At 41.1% G+C, this 21,743-nt stretch overlaps 2 protein-coding genes across 3 annotated transcripts; one reads left to right on the top strand and one right to left on the bottom strand.

Moving 5' to 3' along the window:
* Positions 1 to 14: 14 nt before the first annotated feature.
* alg3 (ALG3 alpha-1,3- mannosyltransferase) lies at positions 15 to 4,587 on the bottom strand. The gene is made up of 9 exons (XM_082513937.1): positions 4,341 to 4,587; positions 3,774 to 3,873; positions 3,542 to 3,689; positions 3,051 to 3,211; positions 2,759 to 2,879; positions 2,439 to 2,644; positions 2,016 to 2,091; positions 1,400 to 1,545; positions 15 to 1,310 (listed from the first exon to the last, which is right to left on the bottom strand). The coding sequence occupies exons 1-9, from the start codon at positions 4,570 to 4,572 to the stop codon at positions 1,130 to 1,132; spliced, it is 1,371 nt and encodes a 456-aa protein (XP_082370063.1). The 5' UTR covers positions 4,573 to 4,587; the 3' UTR covers positions 15 to 1,129.
* Positions 4,588 to 4,597: 10 nt separating this feature from the next.
* Positions 4,598 to 10,569, top strand: mul2 (mitochondrial E3 ubiquitin protein ligase 2). Of its 2 annotated transcripts, XM_082513939.1 has the most exons (7): positions 4,599 to 4,666; positions 5,717 to 5,738; positions 6,006 to 6,157; positions 8,760 to 8,847; positions 8,969 to 9,089; positions 9,186 to 9,417; positions 9,533 to 10,569. In XM_082513939.1, exons 3-7 carry the CDS (start codon positions 6,041 to 6,043, stop codon positions 10,007 to 10,009), a joined length of 1,035 nt encoding a protein of 344 aa, XP_082370065.1. In that variant the 5' UTR covers positions 4,599 to 4,666; positions 5,717 to 5,738; positions 6,006 to 6,040; the 3' UTR covers positions 10,010 to 10,569. The 2 variants fall into 2 exon arrangements, with proteins under 2 accessions (XP_082370064.1, XP_082370065.1); XM_082513938.1 differs by lacking the exon at positions 5,717 to 5,738 and having other exon boundaries at positions 4,598 to 4,666; positions 9,533 to 10,568.
* The last annotated feature ends 11,174 nt before the right edge of the window (positions 10,570 to 21,743 follow it).

Genomic DNA, 21,743 nt, shown 5'->3' with positions numbered 1-21,743 from the left:
TGACTCTAAATGCCTTTACATGGAAAAATCATGTTTTATTAACTTAGGCAGTGCCAAGTTCATTCTAATACTACATGCCATAGACCAGGGGGCCTTTTATGATCAGTGTGCTTTATGCAATCACAAATATGCCTTTATCATCTAAATGGGCTTTTTGTAGTCTAGCTTTTAGTTTGCAGCCAGTATAATATACTACTATACCAAATATGTAATCACAGTTACTGTAAAATGAAGATTTTGATTATCAAGATGATTATTTGATAAATTAAACAAAGATGAGCTTTAAACAGTGAAATGATTGTTGGTAAAAATAATAAAAAACACTAAAATTCAACCATTTGTTGTATTGTGTAACGATGAAGACCACACGGGTTTAGTAGAATCCATTTGCCGTTTTTCAGTCTACTGCATGTTTCTCACATTAAATCCATCTATGAGTGCGGCCACTCACAACAGAGGATGACAAGTTACAGAAATCAGACAAACAGACTGATTGTCCACAGCTGACTTTTACACATTTGTGTAAAAATACAAAAAAACATCCCCTTCGATAGAGAATACTTATGTTTCATAACTGTGGCAGAGGAAATGCCACAAGCTTACGCTTGCTATGCAGTTATTTTAAAGCTTGGCGTTCAAGTTCTTATGCACATTATTGACACTTTCAATATACGATCATCTGAGCACCAGTAAATAAAAACTTGAGATGATATCAGCCTACATGACTAGACCAGAGGAATTATGGACTGAGTGTAGTTGTACCACAGTAAGTGGGAATAGAGCTCATGTAATCAATTCTTTCCACACAGCATAACATCCATGACATTCTCATAGCCTCCACTCTTCTTATTTTCTATCTAAAACTAAACCTGAGAATTCTTATTTTCTCTTCTTATCTCTGCAACTGCATATTATTCCATCGTGTGGGCATCAGTCTGCACACACATGACGCATCCTTCACTTTAAGCAGTGAGAAGCTTTAAATGGCTCCTTTAATTCACTTATAAACAGTCTACCACAGCGACCGCCCTTTGCACTGGTGCTGTCAGGATCAAAGACAGGAGGATGGAGCGGGCTTGTCATCAGCTGATTCAGCCAAATAATACTTCTGGTCCGATCAGGCCGGGGCTCAGTGGCGTTTGTCCTTTACAGCTTTCTGCTCTTGTGTTTCTGCTGCAGCTGAAAGCAAAGGTGGAGCTAGCCAGAGACATAACAGGATGATGAGGTGACAGACGTGAAGGGCAGCTGAGCTGCTGTTAGTAGAGGGATAGGTGTTCCACGAAAGCTCGATCAGACCCAGGATCAGGACCCTGCATGCAAAAATAAAACAGTTTTTCATTAAGATGTGGCAGAGTGTTCAGGGAGGTGCTATGCTTCAGGACTTGTGATTCTGTCTCACCTGAGCAGATGGGCCAGCTTCTTGACACCTCCACTCCACAGCAGGTAAGGCAGCGAGTGGAAGTACCAGACGTAAAACTGGTAGTGCAATGAGCGACTGAAGCACATGCCAATGAAGTTACAGGTGAACAGAATCAGCACAATCTGTGATTTTCAGATAAGGACAAAAAAAAGGCATGTCTGGAAGATCATATGAAAAAATCTGCTAAGCATTGTTTTACCATGTCCTGTGTCCTGTAAAGAGAATGTTCAAAGCAAAGCTAATTTCAGGTGCTCACTTGTCACCAGGTTTCCCACAACAAGTAGCACCACAAGTTTTTTTGTTTTTGCAGAGTTTTGGAAGAGAAAACCTTCTTTTCCTGTGACTCTATGTCTGTCTCCTCTTGAATACAGTGGAACTTTAAGCGCTAAGTTTTTGGTTCTCTGTCCAGAAATCTTGACCCAGTTACTCAAAATAATTAAGATCCACAAATCTTGCTGAGAAGAGTTTTCTGTATGATTTTTTTCATTCTGTCAACAAGGCCTGCAGATTCATATTAACATCTAACAACAGACTTACTTAAAAATATATTTCACATTAAAGACAGGAGTAGATTGAAATGGAACAAAAGGATATGATCCACAGTGCTTTTCTGAGCTGGGATTTTCCTCTTGCCTGGTTCCTTTAGAAGTTCAAAGATGCTTTCTCCTGGTCTGGTGCCACAGACAGAATATGGTTATTTGCCATTTTAGAGATCTAGGAGGTACGTGTGTATTAGTAAAACATAAAAAGGTTTCCGCTGCTGACTGATGAGAACCCTGAAATACCAACAACCATTTAGTGCTGTTACTAGAAATCAATTGCATTTCCTTGTGGCCTAAATGTCTCTGCAGAGTAGTGACAATCCTGCTGAAATCGCCTTCCATTTTTTCATGACACCTGTCATGCATTGTCATAATGATGTGGTTTTGATCAGTATGTTATCATGCAAAGCATTTATAAATGTAAAAAGAAAACAGTGTTCCCAGTGTATCCCTGGCACATTCAAAGTCTATCTCACCTCTTCCAGCGGCGGAAGGCAAAGAGCAGCAGGGTGAGCAGATGAGCGGCCAGCAGGAGTAAGTGGAAGTAGCGATTCAAAAAGAGCCATTCTGGCAGGAAGCGCCAGTTGACCGTCCACTTGAACATGAACTGGCGGCCAAGATCAAAGGCACGGCTCATGTAACCAACGGGATTCTCTAGGAGGAAAGGGAGCCCCAACACAACCTGCCACATAAGATAAAGAAAGAGATGATGTTAGCAAAATACAGTCATTTGCTAAAATTTACTGTGGACAGAGTACTACAGTCAAGCTGTACCTGTTTTAATGTGTATATTTACCTGTATGCCTGCACACAGCGATAACTTGGGGATCGTCTTCATTAGACCAAACTCTGACAGGAGGAGGAAAAGTAATCCAGGGGCAAAGAGAAGCACGTTCATTTTCACAGATACTGCTAAACTGTCAGAAAGAGGAAAAGATTGAGTTGTAATTTCATCTTGCTACTCTCAGGAAAAATTAACAATGACAATGTAGAAGGTATGTAACACATTACAGATGTACAGGTGCCACTTGTTGATTTAGGGGAAGCCAATAAATGAGTATCCGCTTTAAAGAAGAGTGCACACTTGCCTGTAGAGGCCACAGCCCAGAGTCCAGTATCCATCTATGAAGAGATTGACAGCTGCAAACAGCAGCATCATGGCCACTGGGTCATTAAAGAGACGGAGCACAAAGATGGAGTGGATCCGATAGGATGCACAGCACACGAAGAAGAACACATAGGGAGGAACCTGGAGAAAAAAAAGAAGGAGATTTAATTATTTGTGAGATTAATTATTAGAAGAAACGCTAAAGAGATTAATTCTGCAAGTGGCTCAGAAAAAGAAGAGCTGCAAGTAGAGGAAAAGGGAGGTCTCAGTATTTTTGTGGTTCTGGCCCTGGAACCCAGAGCCAGATATGCAACAGAAAACTAATGAATTAATGTGTGAGAATATTCTGAAAATAACATTAAATTTTGTTTCTGTAGGGTATAAAAGTTGAATTCCATGAGCGTTTTAGCAAAATGACATGCTGCTTAATATATAGGGTTCCTGGCACATTAGTATTAACATTAGGCTCACCTTTTTGGTGCGATAGTATATTCTGAAGACAAGCAGCAGTGTGAGGAGGTAGAAAAAAGCAAAAATGTACTGGCCCAGACGGATGTTCACCCCATGGCCGGTAATGTAGTAGAGAGCTGTGAAGATGTAGACGAACCCAGCTGGGTACCTACAACAACAGTGTTCCAAATTATCTAGGAGACCTGCACTGAAAAGCGTGGTATGGAGAGAACTACATCATTTTGAAACTCACACCAAAGGGCCTGTGTCCCCTTTCAGCTGGGTGTAGTCATAGGTGCCATTGATAACTCCTTCCACTTCATCCATGTATGCTTTCCAGTCGATCTCAGTGTCTGCAGTACATAATAATATTAATAATAACGATGATGTGGATGTGAATATCTTGATGCATGCTCAATAGTCATGCTCAGTGATGACGATAGGTTCTGGAAAAGACAACTCAACCAGAACAAACAATCAATTTAAGAAGGAGAAAATATTATTGGTATTTTTCTGTTGCAGTTCCGTCTTGTATGTGGACGTGTAAAAAGTGAGCAGTTACTTTGCCTTTAGAAGTTTACTTCTTGTATTTACTATTGAAACAGCTACCTTTGGTTGTATATAGTCTTAAAAGTAATGGACGTTATTTGACGTTGGGAGAGAGTAAACCATTGTATTTGGTCATGCAGTGACAGTAAATTCCCTTTGACAGGTGGCAGGCAAAGCTAATACTTTTCTGACGCTAGCTACTTAGCCTTCAGCCGCGTTCAGATAAACGTCAAAATACAATAGCGTGCTAACTAGTCGACCAGCTACTTACATGCTACTTTCTGTATGACCCACACATTGATGCCGATCTCCAGGAACCACAAAACTGAAACCACCAGCAAGGTGTATTCCGTCTTGAACAAGAGCAAATACTTGTCCTGCCAAAGCGTATGGAGTTTCCCCCACAGCGGGGACGGGGAAACGGGAGACTTTCTCCGCACACCTCCAACTCCTGCCATGTCCGCGGCGTAGCGACGTGTACGCGGAGGCCGTAACTGACGCATGCGCCCAGACTTCGTCACGTGACAACTCTGTCACCGCACGTCAGATACACGGTGCTGCAGAGTGAATACTGGGAAGGTTTCGTTTCCTTTACAGGTATAAAAAACAAACTTATTATTAGTTCTAATTCTTGTTGAAATATATGTGTTTTTATAAACTTCTAAGTGTTTCTTATATGACTGTTTAAAAAAAAATCTTTAGAGGTCACTGGAGCCATGTCAACGTTAGCTGGCTAGCAGCTAACTTTGTTGTAGGGAAAACGATCAGGAGAATAACAGCATGTAAACATGTTTTAAAAGGCACAGCAAAGAAATGAAACTTCAGACAATGGAAATACATTTTATTCAAGCTTTCCATCAAATAACGTGTGACTGCAGCTTGTTGAAGTTTTGATTTTAATGTCAGAGTGATCAAGAACAGCTAAGTGTCCAAAATCATTTTCCTTCATATTATGGAGTCACATTTGTTTGTTTGCTTTTCCCATTTTTATTTGTTCTCCAACTTTTTCTAACTCTTACCTTAATAAGCTGGTTTGTCTTTTCTGTCATATTCTATTATATTTTTGAGCTCCTGAATCACTTTGCTGTACGCTGCATCTTGATGTTTTTGCTGCTGGACTCCAGAAATAAATTTCACAGAGAAATTGTTGGAATAAATATGTCCTGTGCCTTTGATCAGACCAGAGAGAAATTTAGCAGTCTCATTGGCATCATTTTAAAATTCAATCGAAGCAGTTATGCAGCTGTTAATAATTTGTTGTTTCTTATGGTATTTCAACATAACCTCGTTTGTGCGTGGTGGCATTTTGTTGTGTTTGATTTTTGTATTATAATGTGTGTATGTATGATATAGATTGTGTATGCCATTGGGATGGGCATTGCTAACCAGCTTGGGCTATGAATGTTGTGGTATATTGCCTGGTTTATGTAACACACTTCGTCCTATGTAAAAATATGTAGAGGAAGCACACAGTAAAGATGCACAGATGTAGTAAAGGAGGACATGCACAGGGCTCATGTAACAGATATGGATCTAGGGAGGTAGCTAATCTGCTGTGGTAACCCCTAAAGGGAGAAGCTGAAAAACGAGGAAGACTACCTGTTGCTAGCTTTTTATCAACATTAATCCCATATTTTTATTTTGCAGTGTGAAAACAAAAGACATGCTGGTGAGTCTGTATTAGAAGAAAAATAATGTTCCTCTTTATCACAAAAGGCTGCAGTTCAAAATGTATGGCAGATAATTAACACTGTACATAGTTAGAGAGGCAATATTATCAGTTCCTTTGTTATGTCCCACACGTACCTCAAATCAGCCAGTAATCACTGCCACATCGTGTAGGCACATCAAAGCATGTCACAACATAGCCATGAGCCCCGCAGCTGTGGGTTTACAGACAGGTGATTCTTCTTCTTCTTCTTTTGTGTTTGTGCAGGTGCTCTTGGAGCCGTTACAGGAGACACGGGGCCAATGGAAGGATTCTTCGTGACAATTTCAGAGGCAGCGTGTCTTGGAGTGAGCCTTGCTCTCTCAGGCTTCTCCTTCTACCTATATAAGAAGAGCCGAACAACAATAGACAAACTCAACGTGAGTTGTTAATTTTGTGTAATTAGCTTTATTGGAAGACTAAACCTCTAAGAAGCTTCTACTTCAAACCCCTCATTAGAGATTACAGCTCATATGTTTTTGATGGAAGAGTTAAGGTCCCTTCTCAGATGTTAGTAATTTTTTCAGAGATGTGAACAATTAATCTGGGTAGAGAAATAACACAACAGGATTTGGAGTAGTTTAAATGTATAAGGTGAGCCATATATCACAGTAACATTTAGTTTATCTTCACCATATTGCAATAGACACTGTAAAAACAAACTTGCATCGCTGTTATAAAGCTGTAGGTGAGAACAGTGAGCACATCTGTGGCTATATTGCACTAAAAAGTTAAGATGGAGAATTTGGACAAAAATGCAAAAAATTGACATTCTGAGAATAAAAACAAAATGTCAAGAATAAAACTGAAATAGTATTTTGAAGGAAAAAAAAAATCAAACTTGGAAGTGTTGGCTCCATTTGTGCAAGAAGAAATAGTGGCAATGGACAGATGCAAGGGGGTGTTGTATCAGAAGATCAGGCTGCAACTGACATTTCACAGATGAAGGTGTAAGATACAGTTGGGCAAAGTATTTAGTCAGCCACCGATTGTGCAAGTTCCCCCACCTAAAATGATGACAGAGGTCAGTAATTTGCACCAGAGGTACACTTCAACTGTGAGAGACAGAATGTGAAAAAAAAATCCATGAATCCACATGGTAGGATTTGTAAAGAATTTATTCGTAAATCAGGGTGGAAAATAAGTATTTGGTCAATAACAAAAATACAACTCAATACTTTGTAACATAACCTTTGTTGGCAATAACAGAGGTCAAACGTTTACTATAGGTCTTTACCAGGTTTGCACACACAGTAGCTGGTATTTTGGCCCATTCCTCCATGCAGATCTTCTCGAGAGCAGCGATGTTTTGGGGCTGTCGCCGAGCAACACGGACTTTCAACTCCCACCACAGATTTTCTATGGGGTTGAGGTCTGGAGACTGGCTAGGCCACTCCAGGACTTTCAAATGCTTCTTATGGAGCCACTCCTTTGTTGCCCGGGCGGTGTGTTTTGGATCATTGTCATGTTGGAAGACCCAGCCTCGTTTCATCTTCAAAGTTCTCACTGATGGAAGGAGGTTTTGGCTCAAAATCTCACGATACATGGCCCCATTCATTCTGTCCTCAACACGGATCAGTCGTCGTGTCCCCTTGGCAGAAAAACAGCCCCATAGCATGATGTTTCCACCCCCATGCTTCACAGTAGGTATGGTGTTCTTGGGATGCAACTCAGTATTCTTCTTCCTCCAAACACGACGAGTTGAGTTTATACCAAAAAGTTCTACTTTGGTTTCATCCGACCACATGACATTCTCCCAATCCTCTGCTGTATCATCCATGTGCTCTCTGGCAAACTTCAGACGGGCCTGGACATGCACTGGCTTCAGCAGCGGAACACGTCTGGCACTGCGGGATTTGATTCCCTGCCGTTGTAGTGTGTTACTGATGGTGACCTTTGTTACTTTGGTCCCAGCTCTCTGCAGGTCATTCACCAGGTCCCCCCGTGTGGTTCTGGGATCTTTGCTCACCGTTCTCATGATCATTTTGACCCCACGGGATGAGATCTTGCGTGGAGCCCCAGATCGAGGGAGATTATCAGTGGTCTTGTATGTCTTCCATTTTCTGATGATTGCTCCCACAGTTGATTTTTTCACACCAAGCTGCTTGCCTATTGTAGATTCACTCTTCCCAGTCTGGTGCAGGTCTACAATACTTTTCCTGGTGTCCTTCGAAAGCTCTTTGGTCTTGGCCATGGCGGAGTTTGGAGTCTGACTGTTTGAGGCTGTGGACAGGTGTCTTTTATACAGATGATGAGTTCAAACAGGTGCCATTCATACAGGTAACGAGTGGGGGACAGAAAAGCTTCTTACAGAAGACGTTACAGGTCTGTGAGAGCCAGAGGTTTTCCTTGTTTGAGGTGACCAAATACTTATTTTCCACCCTGATTTACGAATAAATTCTTTACAAATCCTACCATGTGGATTCATGGATTTTTTTTTCACATTCTGTCTCTCACAGTTGAAGTGTACCTCTGGTGCAAATTACTGACCTCTGTCATCATTTTAAGTGGGGGAACTTGCACAATCGGTGGCTGACTAAATACTTTTTTGCCCCACTGTATTTAAAGAATGACCATTTCGTGTAAAGTTTTATTCTGTACTTCTGAAACCCGTCATCCTTTTTATTCAGTTTTTAGCTGTTTATGTTGTGCACTTTTAGTCTTTCTGTGTTTCTTGATTACATCCTGATTGTTCTTTTAGCTCATGCCATTTGCATCTGTCTTGATGTAAATCCATGAGGATCTTTTAGGGACATATCTTTTCTTTTTCTCAAACTAAACTGGTTCTTTTGAAAGATTTACTATTACAACCAGTCATTTATAGAATTAATAGCAACACTGTGATTGCTAGCACTGCACAGAAAAGTACCCATTTACAGCCAGCTGATTAACACACACCAAAGACATAAAACCACTGGGAAAGCAAATGCATGACTTATTAATTAGTCAGTCTTATTTAATGTGTGTGCTCCATGTTTCCAGAATGCTCCACGGTTACCCATAGATAAAAAACTCAAGGACCTCTTGAAAGTTACTCCAGGAGCGTGTCTACAGTATGTCGTCATTGAAGGTAATCAGTCTTTTGTTTTTGATAAGGAGTAGTACATTTATTTATTTTTTTAATCTGAAAACTTGTATACCGGCCTGCCTCTCATTCCCTGTTACTGTATGTGTGCTTGTATACATTTTAGGTGGTGTAAAACCAGCTGGAAAGCCTCTCATTAGTTGGTACAACATAGAAAATGTTGGTGTGCTGCGTAGATTCATGGTGAAAGAACACAGGCTGTTGTGGAATGGATTTTTACGTACATGGTGAGAACATCATCAGATCAAGCTGAAGTTCCAGTACATCTAACTTTTTCTACTTATTATCAGATATGCAAACTGTTTCTCACGTTACCTTTGCAGGACAGATAATGAACGACTCTTGCACGAAAACGTAGAGGCGGTGCCCTTTTTATTAGTGGGACTGGATAATACCGAAATCAGAGTCTTGTCGCCTTTACAGGCCGCTGGGCTGGACATGGAGGTCACATATGAGAAATTTCACCAGGTCAGTCACAGTTTGGGTGACCTCATGGGACAGTACTTTACTGGGGAGAAGCCAAAAGGTCAACTGGAGATCGAGGAAATGCTCAAAGTAAGTCATTCTATTCAAACTTGAATGAATTAGTGTTCACTTCATAAAGCCCAATTTGTTGTTAATATTAAAAATATATTCTTATTGATAAGTGCCACACCTTTTTTTTTTCAAGGTGGGGACAAATCTTACAGGTGTAGGCGAGTTGAATCTGGACACAGATGGCACTCTGAGTCTCCGACCCCCTTCTAACGGTTCACAGTACTTCCTGACCCCAGCGGACTTCGACACCCTGCAAGGGGAGAATGAAGACATTGCTTTTTGGTGGAAAGTGTTGGCCATTACTTCTGCTTTGGCAGGGGCAGCAATCATTTTCTGGGCCGGGTTACGCTACTACCGCCACCTTAAGGATCTCAGGGAGCAGGAACGGGAAAGAAGGGAATTTAACAGACTGCAAATTAATGTACCAGACCAGGACAACCTTCAAGACGTGGCCATGTGTGTTATTTGCCTCAGTCAGCCCCGTAACTGTGTCCTGTTGGACTGTGGACACGTGTGCTGCTGCCACACCTGCTACCAGGCTCTGCCACAGCAATATTGCCCTATTTGTAGACAGAGGATTGTAAGAGTGCTACCTCTATATCAAGTCTGACGTATTTGTGGAATCGGGTCACTTCAGTAGAAGCTTCACGTCTAAATTGCTTAACTTATTAAATTCAAAATTAAATGTGAGTCATGTTGTGAAAACATTTTGTCCATAATAGAGATTTGTTGTGGGAAATATGGGGATATAAAGCAAGTCAAAAAAATGTGTAAACTTGTGCAATACAAATGTTTGTTTTGCTCAGTGCTCATGTGCCTTATTTTACCATTTTCTGCCGAGTGATGGTACTTTAAAGTAAATAGAGTGATTATTTTATAGTGCTTTCCTACCCTACCTGAGCACTCAAAGCACTTTACACAACTTCTCTCATTCACTGGTTCAAGCACTTTTTTGCTGTGATTTTTCTACGTAGGTTCTTTCTCCCTAACAGTTACAGTGATTCGTACTCTGATGGATGAATCAGAGGAACTTGGGGTTAGTATCTTGCTCGGGGATATTTGGCATGCAGACTGAAGCAGAGTTCAGACAGTTTAATTTCCATTCTTGTTTGTATCGGAAATTTACTGAAACCCAAATAAATCTAATGTCGAGAAGTTTTACCCTTAGAGTGTATTTAAGTGTATTTAACACATATTTTAGAATCCGTAGTGTCACTTTTAATGTGTGCATGCACACTCACACCCAGTTTATTATGTATTATGTTTGTTTGACTTCTCCTTAATGCAAATATCTTATCAGCTGATCACATGACAGACACTCAATGCATTTAGATGTTCATACATGGCCGTACTGCTTGGAGCTGATAGGAAGGCCAAAGTAACTTGTAAAACAACTCCTTAGAACCAAATTATACAGAAGCGCATCTGAATGGACACATCCAACCTTGAAGCAGATGGGCTACAGCAGCAGAAAACCACACTGGGTGCATATTCTATGAACAAATAACAAGGAAGCAGGAAACAACCAAAGCAGGACAAGAGAAGGAAAAAGACTTAATCTGATGAGTTGTGATTTTTGCTGCGACATTCAGATGGTAGGGTCAGAATTTGGTGTAAACAACATGAAAGCGTGGATCCACCCTGCCTTATATCAGCTACTCAGGCTCCTGCTGATGCTATAATTGTGTGGGGAATATAAATCTGCAGCACCTGCAGGATGCTCTCATATCATTAGACCAAAATCTCTAAGGAATGTTTCCAGCACCGTGTTGAATCTATGCCATGTAGAATTAAAGTAGCTCTGAAGGCTAAAGGGGATCCAAGTCAGTGCTCCAGGAAAACTAAGAGTTATTCCCCTGGAGGCTTCGGTCAACCACATGCTGAATTAAGCCTCCTACAGGAGTTTCCCATTACATATTTCCACTTGATCAAGTCGACTGATTCAAAGCTCTGGGACACACGGGATTAAGCTCAAGTATGTACAGATCGCATCATCTTATATAAGGTCAAGGTCAAGGGTTAGGTAACTTTATTTATACCCAAAGACAAGGTAAATTTGCTTTACAGAAAAATGACAGCATTTGGCATCCCTTTAAAAAAAAAAAAACACACACACACACACACATACCTAGTAAATATATAAAGCTCACTGTGGCACATATATAGTAATTTTAATATTTCGAATCAAAAACAGTTCTTATTTAATTCAGTGACAGCAACGGGGACAAAGCTATTTTTATAACGCTTTGTCCTGCATCTCGGAAATAGAAACCTCTGTCCTGAGGGAAGAAGCTGAAATTCACCCCTTAGAAGATGGGAACCATTTTTAAGGATTGATAAAGCCATCCTCTGTACCTGCTTAGAGTACAGGGAGGCTAAACAAGACTGTGGCTCACCTATCAGACAACTGGACCATCTCACTATCTGATTTAGAGAATTTTTCTCTGTGACAGAGGTCTGACCAAACCATGCCACCAAACAAAAGGATAAAACAGACTCAATAAAAAAACGATAAAACAAAGTTAAAATTTTTTGGTCAATGTGGAAATGAACAAGTTTCCTAAGGCAATAAAGGTGCTGGTGACCCTTTTTACAAACTGAATTGCAATTTTGATCAAAGTTCAGTTTTTCATTGATTATGGTCCCAAGATATTTATATGATTGTACTTGCTCTATTTTCTGACCTTTAATTAAAGTGACTCCGTGCCCATTTTGTTGTTTCCTAAAATCAATCACCATATCTTTTGTTTTAGATATGTTCAGCTGGAGATAAGACTCCTCACACCACTGAACAAAGTCATCAATGACTGGACCGTGGTTAATTTCACCCTCTTTCAGTAAGCTGACAATAACAGAGTCATCTGCATATTTAATAATGACCCTGTTTTCATGTCTGCCCTGACACATATTTGTATAGAGAGTGAATAATAAGGGCGATAGGGCGCACCCTTGAGGAGAACCTGTGGAGGAGAACACTGGGTCAGACAGAACCCCATTTATTCTCACTCTTTGTGACCTGTCAGTTAAAAAATCTAAAATCCAGCCCACCAGGTTTTTCCTGATTTCAAACTGTTCTAAAAGTCTTTTAATTAAAATATGGGGCTGTATTGTATTAAAATCCAAAGAAAAATCAATGAAAAGAAGTCTTGCAAAAGTCCCTTTACTCTCTACATGTTTAAGAATTAGATTTAGTAAAGTCAAAAGTGCGTCCTCCACTCCTCTGTTGGGCCTATATGCAAACTGCATTGGATCCAGCTGATGTTCAGTCTCTTTCATAATCACATTTCTGATGATTTTTTCAAAGACTTTCATTACAACTGAAGTGAGGGCAACAGACCTGAAGTCGTTTAGAATTTTTGGACGACTAGATTTAGGGACAGGAACCACGACTGCTTCTTTCCAAAGAGAGGGCACATGTTGTGTTTGCAAGGATTTGTTAAAAATAACCTGAAATATAGGACTGAGTTCATCAGCACAAGATTTAATTAGGCGGCCACTAATATTATCAGGACCCTGGCTCTTGTTCACATTGACTGTATGAAAGGCCTTTTTAACATCGCTGAGTTCAATGATAAAGTGCTGAGTATCTCTCAGTTTCTGTTTCAGTTCCAAAATATCCTCGCTAAAATCAGAAGAACTAAAACGAGCATAAAACATGTTTAAAGCATTTGCAAAATCTCTGTCTTAATTAAAACCATCTAAAATGACCTGACTACTGCTCTGGGGATTTTGAAACCCTGCTATGGTTTTCATACAAGTCCAGGCAGACCCAAAATTTTTTGCAGCAAATTTGCTTTCAAGAAGGTTTTTGTAGCTCTGTTTTGCTTTCAAGATCTCGATTTTCATTTCCTTGGTGGCTGTCTGAAAATCGGCAACAGCCCCCTCTTTAAAGGCCTGTCTCTTTTTCCTTAAACAGGATTTGACGCTTTTAGTGACCCATGGCTTATTGTTAGCGTAGACTTACGGGGTATAATCATGTCTTTACAAAATACTGCATAAGAGCTAGTAACATCCACCAAAGCGTCGAGATCTTCTCCACAAGACTGAATAAAAACTTCCCAATCTGTACACTTAAAACATTCCTGCAAGGTAAGCACAGATTCTTCTGACCATATGTCAAAATCCTTAGTCTTTGTCTTCTCTCGTTTTAAGACAGTTTTATAGATGGGCAGAAGATGCACACACTTATGGTCAGAAGATCCCAGAGGAGGAAGCGGGAGGGATTTATAAGCATTCTTCACCGATCCGTAACAAAGGTCCAACATTTTATCCCGTCTGGTAGGATAGGATACATATTGATACAGATTGCCCAAAGTTGATTTAAGGGAGACATGGTTAAAGTCCCCCATTATAAAGTTTGGTGCATCAGGAGAAAGCGCCTGCAGCTTCTGCACTACGTCTGAAATGATGCTGCAAGTGGAGGCGGGGTGAGCCTTCGGGTGAATGTAAACTACGGTAATAAAAAGTTGTGGAAACTCACGAGGGAGATAAAAAGGGCGCAGTGACACGGATAAAAGTTCAACATCTGGTGTACAAATACACTCTCTAACAGTCACAGCGCTACAGTAACGTTTGTTCACATACAAGCATACTCCCCCTCCTTGAGATTTCATACATACATGAGGTGAGGTCCTTACCATCATACGGTAAGTTAAGTTGTAACAGTAAACAATCCTCAGCTGACTCACGGCCTCACCCACCTCATTGGAAACAAGCCAGCACAGTAGAAATCCAACCACAATGAAGAAGAAAGAATCCATGACGTTCTCACTGTTGTGGAGCGTGTGTCACTTTGTAAGAAAACTGTCACTTCTTTCAACCAAAACACATGCCAGCAATAGAACCGAAAAGAAATGGTAAAAACTTAAAAACTTAGGATGCCAAACTTAGGATGCCAAGCTCTCACTCACTGCCGGTCGCTGCGTGCGCGTGCGCATGCGCCCTGTGACTGTAAAGACTTGGTGACCACCTGTTCATCTTAAACATCAGGAAAGTAGTTTTGTCTTGGCCCGAACAGGCACACATTTCACAGAACTCTAAAGATGGTAGGGGTTCATGTTGGGTTTTCTAAAAACACAAATGCTTTTTTACAGCACCTGGTGTCTGAAAAGACTCGCATATAGTGAATTATCAAGCACACTATTTCTGTCACCCCTAACCAGCAGTGGCTGTGACACGCCACCTCCAACCTTTTGCTTTTTTCCCAAGCATTGCCACAGAAAGACAAATGTTAACTAGTGTGTGTTTGAGGTGGAAGACGGCATGTGCAAGATGAAAAGTGCAGCATCAGGCTCAGGTCAAAGAAGAAACCGGGCAGGTGGATCCCATAAATCTTCTTCAGTGGTCATAAGCTGGACAAATACAAAGCTCTCTCAGCAGATGGCAGCTGTGGTTCAACAGGACCAGATTATTACTGCAATCTCTCAGGGCATGGGGGAAAAATGCTCTGTGTGTTTACTTCAATGAAAACTTGTATGTTTTTGTTATAGAAGATTGTCCAAATATGTGAGTTTTCGAATTAGCACTGCATGAGATTAACTGGGGCACAGATCATAGATCAGATCATGTTGTTGCACAATAAAAATGATGGAGGTGTCAGAAACGGTCTGGCCCTGGTTATTGTCTCAGATAGATTACTAAGAAAATGTTTTATTTAAAAATGCAGAAGGAGCAGGAGCTCTCCTCTCTTCAGGAACTCACTCTGCAGGCGGGGGAGATACAGGAGAGGTGGAGGAAGATCTCAGCCTGGGCGTCTATTGTCTCGTGTAGTCTGGAAGATGACTGGATGACGGGGTGGGTGCTTTTTTCTGTGTGGTGGGGTCGGGTGGGCTATCCCGGGCTCTGTGGGGCCAGGTGGTGCTGCTGTACTGGGCCCCGGTCCGGATGGGCCTGGGCCCCCTTTCCCTGGCGGGTTGCAGAGTATGGGGGTGCCTACTGGGGTCAGTGGGGGAGCTGGCCCCAGGGAGGGGTCACTTGCCCCTCCCTTCCTTCCCTCCCCACCTCCAGCTGCCTCCCTCTTCCCGCTCCACCACAATCACCCACACATGCAGAGCCTTGGGGTATCACCAGGGTGCAGGGGAGGCATCCCCCCCCTCTGTCCCCTTCTGGCTGCCTGTGCCTCAATTTTATCTCACAACTTAGACATTCACATTCATATAGGATCTTGGGGGTGGGCACGCTACACGGACTCCAAATTACCATCAGGGTGTACACCTCACCCCTGGCACCGTTGCCCACCTCTCAATTTTAAATACACGTAGACATTGAGGGCTATCAGGAGGGGCTATGCGCTTACCTGCTGCTCTCTGGCAGGTAGCTCCATGCCCTCCTGGGTTTTAAATGCACCTTAGAACACACATACACCAACACTACACTACATATGAGCGGGTGGAGGGAGGTTTGGAGTCTTCTCACACCCCCGTTCTCTGCGGCCTGCTCGAGCGGGGGTGCTAGGAGGAGGAGTTGGCCGTCCGACTGAGGTCTGGAATGTGGGGCCTCCCTGCTGCTGCGGAGTTGGGGCGGTCTGCTTCTCCCCACCCCAGGGAAAAGGGTAACACCACCTGGGTCTGGGTGCCTAGACCTGGGGTATGGAGTACGCTTGGGGAGTGTGATTGTGTGTACAGTGTCTCTTTATGTCTGTCTCCACGTTGGGTGAGTGTTAAGTAATTGCATATGAGAGCAGACGCCACCTCTCTGGGGACATCTCAGGCCCTCCAAGGTATGGAGGCCTATCTCCCCCCACCACTTCCCCTGCCAGTGGCAGACGCCCTCAGACATCGGTGCGTTGGTGGTTCTTTGTGTCCAGGGATGGGCGTCCAGGTACACATCGGCTCACTCCTTGGTGGCTGCTTATCGGGGCCTGGAGCCTGGGGCTCGCTCGGGCCACTTCGGGGGTGGGGTGCCCTCGGCCTCGGATCCAAATTTTATTCTCTCATACCCTGTCCCACCTGCAAATTAGCGGCATAATACTATAAATAAGACTTTGCCAGTGTGGTTCTTTATCACAACTGATCAAGATGGCAAAAGATTATCTGCTGCGAGGGCCATCCAATTGGTTTTGGAAGAGAGAGAGGCTTCGGATGATGATGTTGACAAAGAGGTTTCAGAATATTTCACATTTCTGAAAATTCGGGTTTCCGGTACGGATCGGGTATTGACAAGTCTGTCGCTACCCGATCCGTACCGGAAACCCGATCGGTACCCCGCATGCGCAAATCTTACGTCACTTCCTCTCTTTGCCAACATTGCGACATTCAATATATTTGAATGACACGGTTAGCGCCCAGTTAGCTCTTAGCATTTCTCAACAGCTCTGCCTCCTTTTTGACTACCAGGACATTTAAACAATGGATAATCTGTATCCGCAACAAATTTTTGCTTTTCTCCTCAACAGAGAGCGTCCCCCGATTGAACAACAGCGCCATAAAATAAGAAGAATGGTGCCTAATGACAGAGTTAATAATACAGACTTTGTAATATGTCACGTGAAGATTCAGCAGCCAGATGAAGTGTTTACTGGCAATTGACAGTGATAGCGGACATCATCATAACTATTCCAACAATCCTCTCCAAACAGACAAGCATAAACACATTCGACTATCACTAAATCAAATTCAACACACGTTTGTAATGACGCTAATTCAGTTTACAATAGGGTTCATTCGCTCAGTCACCAGGTGGCGGTATCCTCTTACACTGGGGAGTAAACTGCCATTAAACGAATAGAAGAAGAAGAAAACCCCTGCACATGCGCGGTACGGATCGGGTAGACCCGATTTGTACGGCCCGACTTTGCACATGCGCAGTAAGGATCGGGAGTTCCGATCTGTCACTATCTTTTTTTTGTTTTTGTTTTTGTCTACATTATATTAAATGTTTCATTATCGGAAACATTTTAAGAGATACTTGTTATTCTTAACATCTTAACAGATACTCTGACATGTAACTATCGTAAAATGCTTCGACCGGAAGTAGACACCTTTCGCGCATGCGGGGTACCGATCGGGTTTCCGGTACGGATCGGGTAGTGACAAAGTCCGATGCACACTTCGTGGTCCCATATATACGGTGGCCCCTAGAGACAAAGCACGTACAAACTCCAAAGCACGTGCAAACTCCAAAGCACGTGCAAACTCCAAAACACTTGCAAACTCCAAAACACGTACAAACTCCAAAACACTTGCAAAATCCAAAACACTTGCAAAATCCAAAACACTTGCAAACTCAAAAACACATGCAAACTCCAAAACACGTACAAACTCCAAAACACTTGCAAACTCAAAAACACATGCAAACTCAAAAACACAACGGAAGTGCTCCAGGACGCTAGGGGCAGTGTTGAGCTTTTGTTACCTAGTAACTACACAAGCCAGGAAGTGCCAATGACCGGATTTGGGGTTTGCAGCCTTTTTTTTTTTTTAAACTTTATTTATCACATTATAGACATACAGTCAAGTAAAACAGGGATCACATAAAAGATGACATTGTGGTAGTACAATGAGGAACAGAAAGAGTGACAAGGACAGTGAGACAAAAGTGAGTACAAAAAATAAAATAAATTAAGGGGAACATAAATAAACAAAAGTTTGCAAGAGCCAAAATCAAGTTAGCAGTTTCAATCGGTTACAGATGTTAACAGTCTTGAGAGCCTTAGTGTTTTTTGATGAGGAGATTGTCCTTATATATTGTGCAAGTTCCATTTTTAATACAAGAAGTTCAGGCTTTCTGCCAAGGACTTTGCTTTTGTGTATATGAAATTTTGCCAAAAATAAAACCAAATTTATAAAAAAGAAAGCATCATTGTCCTTGTCTTTAAAATTATAATAGCCAAAGATAACATCCTTATAGTACAGTTGAAGATTAGGGAGAACAAAGTCAGTATTCTGGAAATCCTTCCAGAATTTACACGTAAATTTACATGACCAAAACAGATGAGAAACTGTTTCAGGTTGCTCTTGACAGAAGGTACAATTTACATTTATTTCAGCCATAAATTTGGACAAATATTGTTTGGTAGGGTAAAACTTATGAATCAACTTAAAAGAAATCTCTTTAATTTTGTTTGTCAAGAAAAACCTTTGTGGTAAAGTCCAAACTTTTTTCCATTCAATATCTGTTACAAAATTGGCCCAATAAAATATGGCTGATGGAACAGAGACCATTGCATCCTGAAAGAGAGATCTTATTTTGGTATTTATAGACTTATGAGAGGAAAAGCAAACATTGCCAAGAGAAGAATGTAACACATCCGGGGGAGTGACCTGTAGTGGAGCACTGTGGGAGCATCTGTGTAACATGGACAGACCAGATGGGTATGGAACGCCAGGACTGCCATAATGAATTAATTAAATACACCATTAAATAATTAATTAAATGTGGCAATAATTAATTAAAATTGGAATTAATTAATTAAATAAATAGTTATGACACATGTAATTAATTAATTATTGACACATTTAATTAATTATTTATGTATTTCACATTTTAATTAATTATTGACACATTTAATTAATTATTTAATGGTGTATTTAATTAATTCATTATGGCAGTCCTGGCATTCCATAGTTTTTGAGTTGGCAAGTGTTTTGGGGTTTGCATGTGTTTTGGAGTTTGCATGTGTTTTGGAGTTGGCAAGTGTTTTGGAGTTGGCAAGTGTTTTGGAGTTGGCAAGTGTTTTGGGGTTTGCATGTGTTTTGGAGTTTGCATGTGTTTTGGAGTTTGCATGTGTTTTGGAGTTGGCAAGTGTTTTGGGGTTTGCATGTGTTTTGGAGTTTGCATGTGTTTTGGATTTTGCAAGTGTTTTGGAGTTTGTACGTGTTTTGGAGTTTGCATGTGTTTTTTAGTTTGCAAGTGTTTTGGAATTTGCAAGTGTTTTGGAGTTTGTACGTGTTTTGGAGTTTGCAAGTGTTTTGGAGTTTGTACGTGTTTTGGAGTTTGTACGTGTTTTGGAGTTTGCAAGTGTTTTGGAGTTTGTACGTGCTTTGTCTCTAGGGGCCACCGTACATATATCCCACAATTCATAGCACGGCGGTGGGTGTGGATAATTTTGCCGCAAAATACGGCAGAAGGAAGCGGCTGAAGAGGTTTTTTGTTTTTTTCCCCCCAAACTTTATTGAACTTATAAAGCGAACAGTCAGTCATTCCAGTTCAGTTTGTACAGTAGACATACAAGGCAAATAAGAGTAACAATATACAGTACAATGAAATAAGAACGATGTCTGGAGTCTTGATCTCCTCCATACCCGCTTCACACCCTGGAGGACGGGGCTGTGGCCCCCCCACACTCCCTAGCAGATCATTACATGGAGAAACCTTTGGAATGCAAGCATGCTGATCCACACAGGTATGCACACATGGGTATTCACAGACGCGGACTAAAGCTTTCTTGGCTGCTGCCTCAAAGCACACTGTGCGCTGTCTATCTTGCGTGCTGCACAATATCGTTTATTACTTAGTAAATACTGATATCTATGACTAGCTAGTTTATTGTGATGGTGCTTTGTTTTCTCTATTATTATGTTGCTCTTTGTTGTTTGCTGTCTCCTCTGTTTGTTTTTGTTTGTTTGTTTGTTTGTTTTTTTTCTCCATACAGGTGACCCAGGAGTTTTTTTTTTTTTTTTTTTTTTTTTGTCTCTCTTCCCCCCCCTTCTCACCGTCTCTTCTCCCCTTTGGTTTTCTTTCTTTCTCTCCCCCTCTCTCTCTCATTCATTCCCCCTGTCCTATTTATTAAAAAAAAAAAAAATGACAAAGGATGAACTGAAGCTCTGCCATCACGTAATGTCGCATACTGCTGTTTCTGATGTCATTTAAAAAAAAAAGAAAAAAAAAAAAAAAAAAAAAGAACGATAAATAAATAAAGGAGAAAAAAGAAAAAAAGCAGGGGGATGTGACAGACTTCATAACAACTTTGTACTTGAAAGTTGTGACAGCTCATTCGTTAAACATTTCTGAATGAATTTCAATCAATGATAAACCTTTTTTATTGGAAGTTAATTTAAGAAAGTTTAAGTAATATTCAATTTCAATCAAAAACAAATTAAATGATGGGGCTGAGTTTTGAAATTACATTTATGTATATGGAATTTCCCTAATAAGATGGAGCGGCCGAAGAGTGAACTGTCAAAAGTACTGAATATGACGTCACTTATTTATGTGCGAATGTTTAATAATTAAAGTCAGTCATATATCCACAAACACAACAAGCTGAAAGTCAGTGGTCAGTGATATATGTATATACACTATATACACCCACTATATATATATATATATATATATATATATATATATATATATATATATATATATATATATATATATATATATATATACATATATGAGGAGGGAGACGAGGAACCATCATGGAAGGACAGGCCCCTGCATGGTATGTACCACCGGCAGATAGAGGAGGTGGCTGATATCCAGAAATCCTACCAGTGGCTGGACAAAGCTGGACTGAAAGACAGCACAGAGGCACTAATCATGGCAGCACAAGAACAAGCTTTGAGTACAAGATCCATAGAGGCTGGGGTCTATCACACCAGGCAAGACCCCAGGTGCAGGCTGTGTAAAGATGCCCCAGAGACAATCCAGCACATAACAGCAGGGTGCAAGATGCTAGCAGGCAAGGCATACATGGAACGCCATAACCAAGTGGCCGGCATAGTGTACAGGAACATCTGTGCCGAGTATAACCTGGAAGTCCCGAGGTCAAAATGGGAGATGCCCCCAAGGGTGGTGGAGAATGACTGAGCTAAGATCCTGTGGGACTTCCAGATACAGACGGACAAAATGGTGGTGGCTAACCAACCGGACATAGTGGTGGTAGACAAACAGAAGAAGACGGCCGTAGTGATGGATGTAGCGGTTCCGAATGACAGCAATATCAGGAAGAAGGAACACGAGAAGCTGGAGAAATACCAAGGGCTCAGAGAAGAGCTCGAGAGGATGTGGAGGGTGAAGGTAACGGTGGTCCCCGTGGTAATCGGAGCACTAGGTGCGGTGACTCCCAAGCTAGGCGAGTGGCCTATATATATATATATATATATATATATATATATATATATATATATATATATATATATATATATATATATATATATATATATATATATAAATAATCTGGCAATACTATAATATTGGCCATATTATATTTACATTACCACAGTGAGATGACTTTAGTCTCATGAACAACACTAACTAATTGTTATTTACTAACTAATCTTAAATGACTGTTCAGCACAGAAATGAAGCCCAACAATCATGTTTTACAGTCCCATGGTCTCAGCCTCAGATACGCAACTAATCAAAGTGATGTCATGATAAAAATGAATGACTAACAAAACATT

The sequence above is a fragment of the Aulonocara stuartgranti genome (assembly GCF_965226115.1).
Source record: "Aulonocara stuartgranti genome assembly, chromosome: 18".
Lineage (NCBI taxonomy): Eukaryota > Metazoa > Chordata > Actinopteri > Cichliformes > Cichlidae > Aulonocara > Aulonocara stuartgranti.
This window is presented reverse-complemented; position numbering and strand designations above follow the sequence as displayed.

Coding starts and splice junctions, on each gene's coding strand:
- alg3 (XM_082513937.1), bottom strand. CDS start 4,572: ATGCGTCAGTTACGGCCTCCGCGTACACGTCGCTACGCCGCGGACATG. Junction 3,874..4,340: donor GGTCATACAGAAAGTAGCAT/GTAAGTAGCTGG, acceptor TATGTACTGCAG/ACACTGAGATCGACTGGAAA. Junction 1,546..2,015: donor CTCAGAAAAGCACTGTGGAT/CATATCCTTTTG, acceptor ATCTGAAAATCA/CAGATTGTGCTGATTCTGTT.
- mul2 (XM_082513939.1), top strand. CDS start 6,041: ATGGAAGGATTCTTCGTGACAATTTCAGAGGCAGCGTGTCTTGGAGTG. Junction 8,848..8,968: donor ACAGTATGTCGTCATTGAAG/GTAATCAGTCTT, acceptor TATACATTTTAG/GTGGTGTAAAACCAGCTGGA. Junction 9,090..9,185: donor AATGGATTTTTACGTACATG/GTGAGAACATCA, acceptor TTACCTTTGCAG/GACAGATAATGAACGACTCT.